General features: G+C 36.0%; 1 protein-coding gene across 1 annotated transcript; it reads right to left on the bottom strand.

Moving 5' to 3' along the window:
* Positions 1-9,598: 9,598 nt before the first annotated feature.
* Positions 9,599-12,402, bottom strand: LOC111370020. The gene is made up of 6 exons (XM_022991733.1): positions 11,716-12,402; positions 11,006-11,617; positions 10,266-10,941; positions 9,946-10,145; positions 9,784-9,891; positions 9,599-9,688 (listed from the first exon to the last, which is right to left on the bottom strand). The coding sequence occupies exons 1-6, from the start codon at positions 12,400-12,402 to the stop codon at positions 9,599-9,601; spliced, it is 2,373 nt and encodes a 790-aa protein (XP_022847501.1).
* Positions 12,403-13,902: the final 1,500 nt, after the last annotated feature.

The following is a 13,902-nucleotide window of genomic DNA, read 5'->3' as shown; positions in this document are numbered from 1 at the left end:
TATGGTGTTAGCTTTTTTTGGTTGAAATGCTTTTACTATCTAGTGGAGTATTTCTTTGACTAACTATGGCTTGAATTCTCATTATTAATGGATTTTATTGATTCTGCAACTTTTGGTAGACAAATGACATTTTGTGAAAGAAAGACGAGTGATCGACTCGTATAACTGGTTAGTTCCTCGCCAATAATTTCATTTTTCCATATATTTTCAAATATATTCAATACATACGCTAACCAAACCATAATTCATGCACAGCTCATGGATCGCACATAGCATGGACTAGTATTATTCAACATTATAAATCTATGAAATCTCTAAATCACTAAAAAAATTAAAAAGAGATAAAAGAACCACGGATCAGATTTATAAAAGAAACACGAAAGCAACATAATAATCCAAATTGGAAATGAAAATATTTCCTAAAATTAAAAGGAATAAGAAAAATAAATATTGAAATTATTCACCTGAATTCACTCTATTCCCATAAGCTTGAGCTGCCAGACCTTCTTTAAAATACTCCTTTTTCAGCACTTGTTTCACTCCAGTGTCACTATTATTTCTTCCGTTTTTGATGATCGAAAGCATGGAAAACATCCACTCATATCAAAAATCAAAGCAACAAACTCACATCAAATTGGTTTTCCACATTTTATTTGCTAAAAACACTCAAGAAATTATGTCCCAATCACCAAGGAAATACGATTCTTCATCAACAAAGACAACCCATGAAGCTGACTCCAAAAACCAAGAATAACCTCTCACAATCACTCATTTCGTGAAATTATCTTTTAATTCCCAAAATGAGCTATTTTATTTAAAACCTATGTAGGTTCTCCAGAGTTTATGTAATCTTGTGGTTGGTGATTCTTATGTGACTAATAATGTTCTTGTTACTGGAAGTGAGATCACACGCTAGTTCCAAATCCCCCCCCCCCCCCCTTCCAAACCCCCCCCCCCCCCTTTTTTTTGCAAATACCAACAATAATGAACTTCAATAGCATTTTTTTAAGAGCGGGCTTGTGTTTTTAGTTAATGTAATTCAAGCACTGGTCAAATGTTTGAGAAGTGAACATCGAGTTTTAAAGAAGGTATGGGATTTATATATTCAGTTTCTACAAACTTAAAGTGTTGAGTAGCTGGATTATTATTCATAGAGAGTTAATTTCATAGAAGCAGTAGACTTCCAATCCTAGAGAAAAAATTTCTCAAATCTGAAAAACCCAGAATAAAGTCTCTCTAAATTCACGTTCCTAGCAGAAAAATGAACTCTCTCTCTCTCTCTCTCTCTCTCTCTCTCTCTCTCTCTCTCTTAATAATATGCCGGTCAAATGGGTTAAGCAAGAATATATAGATAGACCATGTTGATACCATAAACTAGCATAGCACAATCACAATCGATACCATAAAAATACCATAAACCAACAGCAGTAACAACATTTTTCACCCATATAGATACCATAAACCAGCATAGCAAAATCGATAAAGCCAATTGCAAAGCATAAATCAAAATATACATCTACAAAAGTTTTTCCTTAATAGATTGCTAATAAACTCGCCAATACTACCGAATATTGAAATGAAAACCAAATGCAACATAATCCATTTTTTTCCAGAAATTTAGAAAGAAAGTTTACCTTTTTAGGGCCTGAAAACGTCTTCTCCTTTGCAGCTACCGATGCTAAGTGAACATATTGCAGCCACACGGCCGATTGGGTGTTAGAATAATAGATTCAGTTTGCACTTTTTCTAGTCTTCCTTTGTCGTCAATTGTTCTATTCACGATCGTCATTTTTTAGGGTGGTCATCGACGGCAAAAATGTGGGAAATTTGTGATTTCTTCAGGGGTTTATGGGAGTGGGTCCAGCGATTTCGAGACAAAGTGAAGGTGTACAGACTATGTATCATTTTCATGGTGGTCATCGTCGTTGTTTTCTTCACTCCATCGACGACGAACAATTTTCGGCGACGACGCAGTGAGAGAAATGAGAGAGTGAATGAGAGCTGTAGGGTTCTTTGAATGGGGTATTGGAGCATGCATAGTGATTTTTGCTCTATTTTTTTTTTTCAATTTCATTTGACACTGAATTTGGTACTATTTCTTTCGTTTGTCAAATCTCATTTAATTAGGCCATGTAGGATATTTGAAATTAGTTTCGAAGGCAAATATGGCTAAAATTGACATTTTTGCAATGCTAAAGAAAAAGTGACATTTTTGTAAATGTTTTGACGAATCTTGACATCCTTTGCAATTTCCACATATTTTATAATATACCTATGGTGAAGCAAACCTTATGAACTAATGAGGAATACTATTTCAAAGAATCCAACGTTGCTACAACACATGATGTTAACTTTGTAAAATGGACCTTTCATGTGGTCAATGGAGAGCAACTTCACATGTATTTCTCCCTGTACACCGAGCGCAAATAGTCAGGAGTATATGGCCATTTTAGCGAAGGTGATAGTGGCCAAATACACACCGATTGTTCAATTAGTTTCGGTAACAACAACCGTCGGACCTTTTCCACAAAGAGGGAGGAGAAAATATAAACTTGGATTATGAAGTTACCTTACCTTCCAAAAGTTTGGTTCTTTGGTACTTATAGAGAAAAAGTTGGAAGGAGTATCGTTAGATGAGGAGCACATGGCTTCATCTTTCGGTTTGAAGCATCTACTCATAGGTGTCCATCAATCGTTTCCTAGGAGGACGGGCATTTAATATTTCTAACTTGGAGTTGACACACGCTGCAGAGATGTCACATACATCATTTCTAAATATTTTATTTTTGATGGATTCTTGCCGAAAAGATTCGTATCTTGGGTCTGAGCGCCGGCTTGGATTTGTACCATCTTGGTACCACATCGGAATGACTATCACCTCGGTACTACTTCAGAATACGTCCTTTGACACGTTCCTTCACCTTGGAACTTTACGTTGCTTTCTCATATTATGTGCTTTGGTGAGTTGAGTGTGGTCGTGTTTTATTTGACCTAGTGATTCACCCGAGGAGGCGTAACAATAGTCCCCCAAGTCCAGGTATAAATTTTCATATAATGCGTGGACTGTCGAACTGTATTAAATTTGTGGTGGTTGTTTGAGAGGGAATTTAGGTTAGCAGAGATGTTATCCCATGAGAGGATGAGGCTCTAGGTGATTGCAGCTTTGAAAAAGCTGGAGTAGCAGAGGCACTGTCTCACAGGTGGATGAGGTTCTGGGTGATTGCAGTTTTGAAAAAATTGGGGTAGTAGAGGCACTGAGTGATTTTGGCTAACGATTTGAAACCTGCTGCACGTTTCCAAGAAAATCAGTTGAATCGTCGCTTGCTCCTAAGAAAAGGCTGCCACTACTAATCATGGCAAGCGATGGTTGAGGCTCGAGAATACGCATCCTATGGGAGTGCGTGCATCACCGTCAAATCATAGACATTGAGTGTATTTGACGTTTAGTTTTAACGACTTGGATTCATGTTTTAATGAACGGTCCTAATTGTCCAACCATGACGATCAAGTGAGGTTGTTTATAAAAGGCATTTCTTCCATTTTGTAAACATTTCGCTTTTGGTGAAAGCTAAAATACTCTCGTCCTGCAAGCACAATCTCTGACGAAGTTCTTGCAAATTTTTTTGGGTTTTTGAACGATCTTCTATGATTTTTTGGGTTTTCTAATGAACTTCCGATAACCATACCTCTAGTCTAGGTAAATCATTCGAAACATTCCCTCCATTTTTCTCATTTTCTCTGAAAATGGCTTTTGAGTTGATAGACGAGGTGGTGGGGGTCAAGTTAGTAGAAACTAGGTTAGATGAACCTACTGTACTAGGTTCAGACAAGGTATCTAGGGCCATACTTAGGGAAAAAACATTTGGAAGAGGCCAGATAGTCTCGTGACACTTCGATTTACTGGGTAGCATCTGACTATCCTTCAATGATGAGTACTGCTAACTTAATGAAACTGTGGGTGGAATATAAGATTCCAGATAGCATAGGCCTTTTAGTTCCAGACCTTAACGGGAGAGCCTATCACCTGAGGCCAGGGTGCTTAGCTGTAAACGAGGCCATTTCAAAGCTGGTTTAGGTTGCCTATTCATCCATTCTTTCAATTTCTCTTGAGTTCCTAAGGCTCAGCCCCCACCCAATTGAACTCGAGCTTTTGGAGCCAAATGGTTAGGTGGATGTTGTAGAGGGAAGCCTCCTATGGGGGTAGAGATGCTCTTTTCTATTTTTCAAACTCTCTACATTTCCAAGGTAACCACATAAGCGATAAGATGAGGGGGTGGTATTATCTTACGTTATGGAGGCCACACTCCATTTATGCTTGATCTACCAAGATTGATAAAAGATTGAAAGAGCTCGTGGTGCTGCGCTTCTATAAGATGGGACATAATAGAGGGTAATCCCCTGGCACCTTTGATGGTTCTCACAAAGTTTATGACTTTTAGTGAGTACTTTAGGAACTATTTCTATGTCATACATATTCCTGTTTGGTGTCTAATAGTTACATTTGTGTAGGTGTATTGCCTCGGTATGAGCTGTCGACAGAAGACTTCGACACTATCTGCATTATTTTCTAGCTCCTATGCAAGAGTAGATTGTACCACAAGCTTATCAGGAAGAATATTCACTTCGTCAACAATGAAATAATGGCCTCTCAAGGTAAATTCTTGAACCTTACTCATAGAGCATTTTATCAAATCGTGAACTTAGTCTCTTTTGTTCCTATTGCAAATGACTTCGCAAAGAAGAGGCCTTGAAGTCGGATTTTCTTACTATACAGAGGCTGATGGTCGAGGCCAAGGCTTTGAAGACTTTCTTGACAACCTAAACAAATAGAGAAATGGGTAAATTCTCTATTTTGGAGTACGTGTTTTAGGGAAAAACTAGTCAACACATAAATAGAATGAGCTTGGAAATATGGCCTCGGTTTTCTTGATGTCATGATGAGAGAGAGCACGAACATTTCCATATCTGGATAGTGAGTCTCTGTCGGCAATAGGGCTTTACTAATATAATGCACGGATAGTTGGTGCATCTCATCTTCTTTCACGAGGACCGCACTAATAGCTTCATCTGAAATTGCTTAGTAGCAAAGGCTTGTTTGGCTTTGATTTGGACAGAAGGGGAGCCTATCCCAGGTGTTTTTTCAATGCTTGAAACGCCTCCTCGCATTCCGATGTCCACTGAAACCTTTTTCCCAATTTAAGGATCTTGAAGAATGACAAACTTTTGTTTGTGGCCTTAGAGATAAAACGACCAAGGGCAATAATTCTTCCATTGAGGCTCTGAACCTCCTTAGATTTCTGAGGTGGCCTCATCTCAATTAAGGCCATGAAATTTTCGGGGTTAGCCTCGATTCCTCTCGAATTAACAATGTAACCCAAATATTTATTGGATGCCATCCCAAAGGCGCACTTTAGTAGATCTGATCTCATCCTAAAATTTCTCAAAAATTTGAAAAGCATTCATTGGGTCGTTTATGTGATCTACTGTCCTAAGGCTTTTCACCAATATGTTGTCACGTAGACATCCATGGTTTTGTCAATGAGGTCGGCAAACATTATATTCACCAACCTTTGGTAGGTAGCCCAGCATTTTTCAACTCAAAGGGCATCACCATGTAGCAATATAAGCCCCTATCTATGACAAACAAGGTATCTTCTTCGTCGACTCAGAACATGGTGTCTGATTATAGCTTGAATATGCATCCATGAAGCTTAGTAGCACGTACCCTGTCGTAAAATCCACAAATTGGTCTATACTTGGAAGTAGGAAGCTATCTTTCGGGGCAATCTTGGTTCATATCAGAAAAAATCGATGCACATCCTCCATTCACCATTTGGTTTTTTTTTTTTTTAAGAAAAACAAGGTTAGAGATCCACTTCGGTAGACAGCCTCTCTAGTGAAGCTGTTTCGACTCAACTTTTTGACTTTCTCCTTCAATGCTTCGTAATTCACCGCGTTGAGGGCTCATCTCTTCTACCTATGGGGTGCATGTGTGGGATTTCTTGAATATAGACGTCCATAATGCTTTAGTGAATAAGTCAACCACATCATTACTTCAGAAATTTTGTTAAAAATTGGTATCACTAGCCTTTTGAAGCTCGTGCAAATCTTAAGAACTATACTTTTGTCTTGTCATTTTTTATATAGCCTCTTTTGAGTTTGTAATATTATTGTTATCAAATTCGGCTCGCCCCGATTAATTGGCCTAGTGAACCAACTGCTCAGGCCCTTAACTAGATCGATAGGATTATATTAGAAGAATGCAAGCGACCTAGTAAAAAATCAAGTGAAGTAGCGAGTTTTTGGTAAAATCGTCAACCTTGTCTAATGTAGTTCACTGGATAAATTTTTTAGCTTGAACACTAGATCTCTGGATAAGAGGAATGAAACCTCACCATGGAACAAGCAATACTTTGTTGTCATTTTTATGTAATTGCTATAAATAATTCATAAATTATTTACTAGTTTCTATAAATATTTTGAAAGAAATTAGTCAAATTTTTTACTTCATTGTGTAATACCAAATAATTATTTATAGACTTATTATGTATGAAAAATTTATTTTTAGTTACGATGAATTGAATATATAATAACATAAATTTTTGGTCTATAACTAAAAAATGATTTATACATAACAAAAAGGGAAAAAATATATAAATTTTCTCATATAATATACAAAACTATAAAATTGAAAATTAACCATTGTCATTAATAAACAAGTTTATAAAATCATTAATTTAGAAACATACAAATAACTAAAAAAAATTAATTTTCTAAAAGAAAAAAAATTAATACTTTGAAAAACTTTAAAGAATCTTTATAATTAGTAATTTGAAGATGTTGATGGAAAGGCCTGCTTTACAGAACTCCATGATATAGTTACTCCATCATGTGTAAACAAATATTATGTTTGCGATTTAGTACGAATTTGAGATAACCTGTATTTACATATCTCACAAAAGAAGATCCCAATTGTCAAGAATATAATAATCTCAATAGTATCTCTTAGGCAACGAAATATGTGTTCATCATCATTCCAATGTCTTTGAATTGGTGTAAAACTATATCATACTAGCTAGGAGATTTATAGAAAATGCCATATATATCTAGTCAAGAATAGTTTGCAAGATAGGTTGATGCTTCTGGTTCGTGATAGTGTTTGATTCAATCATTTTTATGAATATATATTACATGTCGAGGGAGGTGTCCTGAATTTTTCTTTTGTCTGCTTCTGGTCTAATACAAGAGAAATTATAAAAAAATATTAATATTATTTTTTGCATAGTCTCAATGTAATCCATTGCAGTAGATATTTATAAAACTAAGAAAGTTCATTTTAAATTTGTTAGAATAAAGTGCATCCTCAATATATAAGTTTGTATTATTTGATAAAATAATACTAGTTCTTTCGTACCCTTCAACGATAGTTGATACACATGATATTATATTAACATTATCTTTTAGTAGTGTCAAATACAAAAACATATTTTTGTTCTAAAGAATAGAATACGTAGTTGTACTCTCAACTAAATAGACATCTTGGTAGTTCGTATTTAATCTACTTTCGCTTATAGAATTAAATTTCATAAATGTTCTAATATAATATATTATGTGCATATATTTATTTGATTAGAGTATATGTTAGCATATCAAATAAAGCTAAAAAAAAAAAAAAAAAAAAAAAAACATTATTGCAACACATGTATCACATGTACATATGTGAGTTTAAATTGATAGCATGACTTTAGTGTTACAGAAAAATATAGCCATCATTATAATTAATACAAATTATTGTAATAGTTTAATTAATGACGTGCATGTTTAATTATATGGAATGAAGCTGCTAACATGGGATTTGGCATGATTTACTTCTGGGCATGAGTTGCATGAGCTTTCGTTTTTTAAAGTTCTTTATTGTTACTTGGTTAAAAGCAAAGATCATCTTTCTTGGTGAGATCATACTCTTGGGCTTGATTTGTAGATTCAATTGTTATAACGTGATCGATTTTATTATTTGATCAAGAAGAAAAGATTGCCCTCCTTAATTAAGAAGTTGTAGTCTATTTCGTTGGAGTCAAGTTCTGTCAACCGAAGAGAAACAATGAGAAACGAAGACAAGGATAAAGACATTATTTATTTAGAATTTTAAAATAGAGTTTAATTAAATTATATTTGTTTAGATTAGATTAGATTACTTTTAATATTTTAATAAAGTTCTAGATTATTAGATATTCTTTTGATTTTAGCTTCTTCACTGTATATAAAGATGTCGTCTTATTCATTGTAATATATTCCTTTAATTAGATGAACTAAATTGATTTTCTCTTATCATAAATTCTTCTTCTTCTTGAAACCCCATTTTTTTCTCGTTCATTTTCTTCTTCAATTGTTCATTATGAAATTGTTGTATTCTTTCTTCACTTAGGCAACTCAAACATTTAAGGTATAACATTTATCCTATTTGGGGATGAACACGATTCGATTTCAACAATTTTTGAACTATTTACAAACCAAAGTGTTTAAATGTTGTTTGGTTTGATTTCAAACCACAATTTTAGTTATTTAAAATTAACATATACAAAGTTAGTGATTTAAATCCTTATTTCTTTGAACTACTATATCATATTTTTTGGTACAATAAGTAATTTTTTGATTGGTGAAAGTTTAAGTATAATTTCCAATGATTTTTGTTTATCGGTAAATGTAAATATCATTGATAAGAAATGTTTCATATACAAGTACACCGGGCATTCCCGGGCAATCAAAAGTCCATTAACACATACAATTACTCCGAGCATACCCGGGAAATACAAAATAAGTGAAATGCATAAAAAGTCAATGACCCAATGATAAAGACTCAAAATGGATCAAGACATTCGGACACGAAGTGAACATAACTTTGTATATGTGTGTTTTGATCCGTCTCACAATGCAATCCAGTTGGCCAAAAGATCTTCAAAAATCTTCCTATTCTGTGTTAACCAAATGTTATATACAGTGCTAACAAGAGCAATCATCTTCGCCCTACTTAGCCATGAAGTCCCACGGGCCTCCTTTTTCAACCACTTTAGAGTACTAGCAAGTGTTGTCATAGATCTCTTGATGCCAAGCCATCGCCTAACATTCTACCATAATGTAGATGTGAAGGAACATTTAAAGAAAAGATGGTTGCAAGTTTCCGCCAAATGCCCACAAAATACACAATTACGGTCAATATCCAAGAATTGCAATTTTTCTTTAGTTAGGAGTTTAGATTGAACCCCTAACCAAAGTAAAAAGGAATTCTTCGGAGTGATTCATGGTTTTCAAACTTTGGCTCTCCAAGTCTTGAATGTACCCTTAAGCCTAAAGAAATTATAGGCTATTTTTGTGCTGAATTTATCCTCAGCCGAATAGCCCAGAAATTGCTCCAAAAAACCCAGAAACTGCCTGCCGAATCGAACTATCTACCTATCTCTATGACTGTCTAGATTTTGCCCAGCTTGGCCCATTTCTATGCATGCCCAGCAAGGTAATTTGAGGCTAAACTAGCATGCCGAGAAAGGATAATGCTAGGGTCCATTTGACCCGACGCCCCAAGCTGTCCATTAGTTAAAATCTATTGGCCAACACCTTTTTCATGCAAAATGTCTCTAATTTCCAGTAGTTTCTTGAAGGGCGGAGAATGATATTTCGTAGGACGAACCTCCTAAATGCAAGTCCCATTAAGATATAATTGATGAACCCACTGAATCCATGAGTGTCCTTTTATGTTAAATGTTCCAAAGGGATTTAACAAGTAACATTTTTATGTTGAATGTTCCAAAGGGATTTAACAAGTAACACTAAATTCCAACTCTTCAAGTCCTTTAATCCAAGACCCTCTTCCTCTTTTGGAAGGCAAAGATCCTTCTACGCAACCAAAGACTTCTTTGATCCACAAAGGAATATTTGACAAAGGCTAACAATCCTTGATATAATTATAGTCGGGATGGGGAAGATCGAAAGCCAAAAACATTCGACTCCTTGAAGCACTGCCCTAATGAGTTCCATTTTTTCGGCATAAGATATGGATGAACAATTCCAAGCTCCAATATCAGCCGCAATTTTTTCAAGGAGCGAAGCATAAGAACTCACTTTGAGCTTCTCCGAGGCAAGATGAATACCTAAGTAACGCAAAGGCATAGTCCCTTTCGGAAAATTTGAGATTTCCATGATTCTTTGAAGCTCATACCCATAAATCCCAGCTGTTTATAAGCTGGATTTCAAAATTTTGATATTCAAACCCAACGTTAAACCAAACTTGTTAAGGCAATTCATGAGAATTTCCACAGACATAGCATCTCCCTTTGCAAAGAGCAACAAGTCATTCGTAAAAGCCAAATGGGTTATCTTACGGAGACCACATTTCGGGTAATAACTAAATTCACTATAATTTTTAGCATCCTTGATCATTCTAGAAAAATATTCAAGACAAAACATGAACAAAAAAGAGGAAAGTGGATCACCTTGCCGAAGACCTTTCCCGCCTTTGAAGAATCCATGCATACTCCCATTCAAAGCAATGAAATATGTTGGAGTGGTAACACATTCCATAATCCATTGAACAAATCTCAAAGGAAAATTTAACCCTTCAAGTACACTTTTGAGAAAGTTCCAACTAACCGAGTCATAAGCTTTCCTTGAATCAATTTTAAGGAGACGTCTTGGAGCTACCCTCTTTCTATTGTATTGTCTCATGAGTTCTCGAGCAAGATGAATATTTTCCATCATGCTCCTACCTTTAATGAAAGCGGCTTGTTTTTGGTCCACAATGTCTCTCAAGATAGGCCTCAATCTAGATGCAAGGATTTTTGTGATCACTTTATAGATCACATTACAACAAGATATCTGTCTATAATTCCCAACACTAGGTGCATGAGTAGATTTTGGTACCAAAGCAATGACCACATGGTTGATTTGCTTAAAGATGGATCCCGATGAAAAGAATTCCATAATATAGCCTCCACAAAATCATGTTCAATACACCCCATGCTCTTTTGAAAAAACATGAAGTGTACCCATCCGATCCGGGAGATTTATCATCTCCAATCCCAAAAAGAGACTCTTTGTTCTCCTCAATAGAAATGTCCCGAACCAATGCATTACCTTGTTCTAAAGATACCAAAGGCCCATTGCAAATAATGTCGTTGTCAATCGGCCGAACGACCTCATATTTACCCAGCAAGTTGGTATAGAAATTTACAAATTCCAAAGCAACTTGGTCTTGTGAAGTGGTATACATCCCGTCCTCTTTAAGAATAGAAGCAATGAAATTCCTCCTAGAGTTCATTTTGACCACCGAGTGAAAAAACTTTGTACATTTATCACTTTGCTTAAGGAAGATGCATTTTGTCTTTTGATAATAAAAACTTCTTTCCGCTTCACATAAACCAATGACCTTCTTTCTCAACTTAGCAACCAAGAGTTGAAAATCCACGTTCTTGGGCTGATTATGTAATTGTAATTGGGCAGCCTCCAATTCAATTTTAGCCTCATTTGCCCTAGTCGAAATGTGCCCAAAATGCTTAATTTTAAGCTCCTTCAAATCTTCCTTTAGTTTGCTCAATTGCTTGCAAAGGATAAATTGTTTTGTCCCCTGCACATTAAAAATCCAACAAGCTTGAATGATATCATGGAAGTCCACATGTTGAAAAACTCGAAAGGTTTTTTTCCGCCCCCAACACGGTCATGAACGGAAACAACGCAAGGGGAATGTTCAGAAAGACAACTGGAGGGTAGAAAATTTGCAACAACATATGCCCCATTTTGCACCCAAATATCATTGATCATTGCCCTATCAATTTTGTTCCAAACCGAACCATCAGTCCATGTGTAATAACAACCAATAGACCACATATCCATTAGACCTTCATGAAGGCAACAATTTTTAAGATCCTTGATTTCATAAGGGGTAACATCCGCCCCATTACATTTCTCATCAAATTTAAGAACATTGTTGTAGTCACCAAGAATCAACCATGGTGATGAGATACTAGCGTTGAACTCCATAATGTTATTCCAAAGTGGCCTCCGGTTAACCACGGTATGAAATCCATAAACAAAACTAACAAGAAAGGTATAAGATGTTACCTTGCAAGTAGCTTTACAATGAATGATTTGCGGATAAACCTCCATCACATCCAAAAATGCTTTGGATGGATTCCACAAAATCAAGATCCGTCCGGCTCTATGAGTTCCAAAATTGTTGACATACATGAAGCCATCGAACTTATTCCTCAAAATTCTCATCAATTTTTGATCCCCCAACTTTGTTTCCAAAATACCCATAATATCAATGCAACGTTGCTTGATAAATTCACGAATTCCATTTTGTTTAAGGGGTGAATTCATACCCCTAATATTCCAAAATGCAAGCTTCATGACGTTGAAGCAAGGGATGTACCCTTCTTCTTGCCAAATTTTGTAATCAGTTTTCTTTGCTCAACAACAATACCTTTGAGCTTTTCATTTCCAATTTTTTTTGGTTCTGCTTCATTGACATTTGCTGAAGAATCTACCATAGAAATAGGTGCTAAAGAACGTGCATTATTCTTTACATGAGCTCTCCGATTTTTCTTGCTAACAACCTCCACAAACAGCTCTTCTCCGATCTCCATAATTTGGGCTCAATGGACATCACTTGGGTGCTCTGAATTTTGGTTAAGAGGCTGCCTTTGTTGCTCAACAAAAATCCCAGATTGCTGTCTAGTTTCTTTCCCACAATCTGTCGATTGAGCTGAAGTGGGCTGTGAGTTTGCAGCTAATTTTCCAGCTAGCTTTTTAGTCCCATGAGCATCCCGAGTTTGAATATTAGTAGATACCCCAATTCTGGCCTTACCTTTGTCCGCCCCTCCATGTTTTAAATTGCATTCAAGAGAACTATGACCGAAAATTTTACAAGAACCGCAAAATTTTGGTTCATGTTCAAAAATAATTTCTTGTTCCCTTAACGTTCCATTTGAAAGTCTAATCTTAACCTCCCGCACAAGTTCGATAGAAGCATCAATTTTAACAAAAGCTCTTGCATAGGAAAGTCGCCTCTAATTGCCGTAATTTTATCGGTTGAAATGGGTTTCCCAACCTTTGACACAATTTTGCCCAAGGCATTCATATTCCAAAATTGTTCACGTCTCGGAGAAACTGAAACCAAAGAAAACCAGCAACACCCAAACAAGTAGAGGAACAAACTCCAGCAAAAATAAGCTGGAAGAAAACCACAATATGAAAACTGTTTCCAGCAAGCAAGACTAAGAGTGGGAGTAGAAGCAATAATCGAGTAGAACATTACAACCGGCCACAACCTACCTTAGCAAATCAAAATTAGTGGAGGAACTGACCACGAAACCTGAAACCCGAAGCTGCAAAAACGAACCAACAGCTATGTCCAAAGTTGGAACCGTAAAGAAGATGACCGAGACCAGAAAATATTTCACCAAAACTCAAATATGAGCAAACCAAACTGAAAAGGAAAATGCTAAATTCGATTTTCACTAAGATGAAGTAAAAATCAAACATAACACAAAGAAAAAACTCAAGAAATCAAGGCATTCATGTGTGACTTTCTCTCACTAGAATTGAAAGCATCTCCCTCTAACCAAGAGATAAATAGTCAGCCACCCATTTCTAATGATTTTTAATTATTGAAACCTCCACCTCTTTCTAAGCAATTTGGTTTGGTTTTGAACCGAAATGTTGACAAGTCCCCATGAAACCAAATTAACAGTTTCAAGACTGCTATTTTGATTTTGATTTGACTTGTTGCTAGGTCTTTTGTTTATCCCTAATCTTGTCCGCCTGATCAAATATCCATTGGGCTATGCCATGTTCACGCGATGATATATATTAGGCCTAACCCAAACTCCACCCTTGTATGGTAGCTCT

Source organism: Olea europaea, chromosome 21 (genome assembly GCF_002742605.1).
Source record: "Olea europaea var. sylvestris chromosome 21, O_europaea_v1, whole genome shotgun sequence".
NCBI classification, from domain to species: Eukaryota; Viridiplantae; Streptophyta; class Magnoliopsida; order Lamiales; family Oleaceae; genus Olea; species Olea europaea.
This window is presented reverse-complemented; position numbering and strand designations above follow the sequence as displayed.

Excerpts from the sequence above, each read along its gene's own strand:
- LOC111370020 (XM_022991733.1), bottom strand. The coding sequence starts at position 12,402 with ATGAAGCTTGCATTTTGGAATATTAGGGGTATGAATTCACCCCTTAAA. Across the intron at positions 10,146-10,265 it reads CAAGTTTGGTTTAACGTTGG|GTATTCATCTTGCCTCGGAG; the intron begins GTTTGAATATCA and ends TGCGTTACTTAG. Across the intron at positions 9,892-9,945 it reads CTATAATTATATCAAGGATT|AAGGATCTTTGCCTTCCAAA; the intron begins GTTAGCCTTTGT and ends TTGGTTGCGTAG.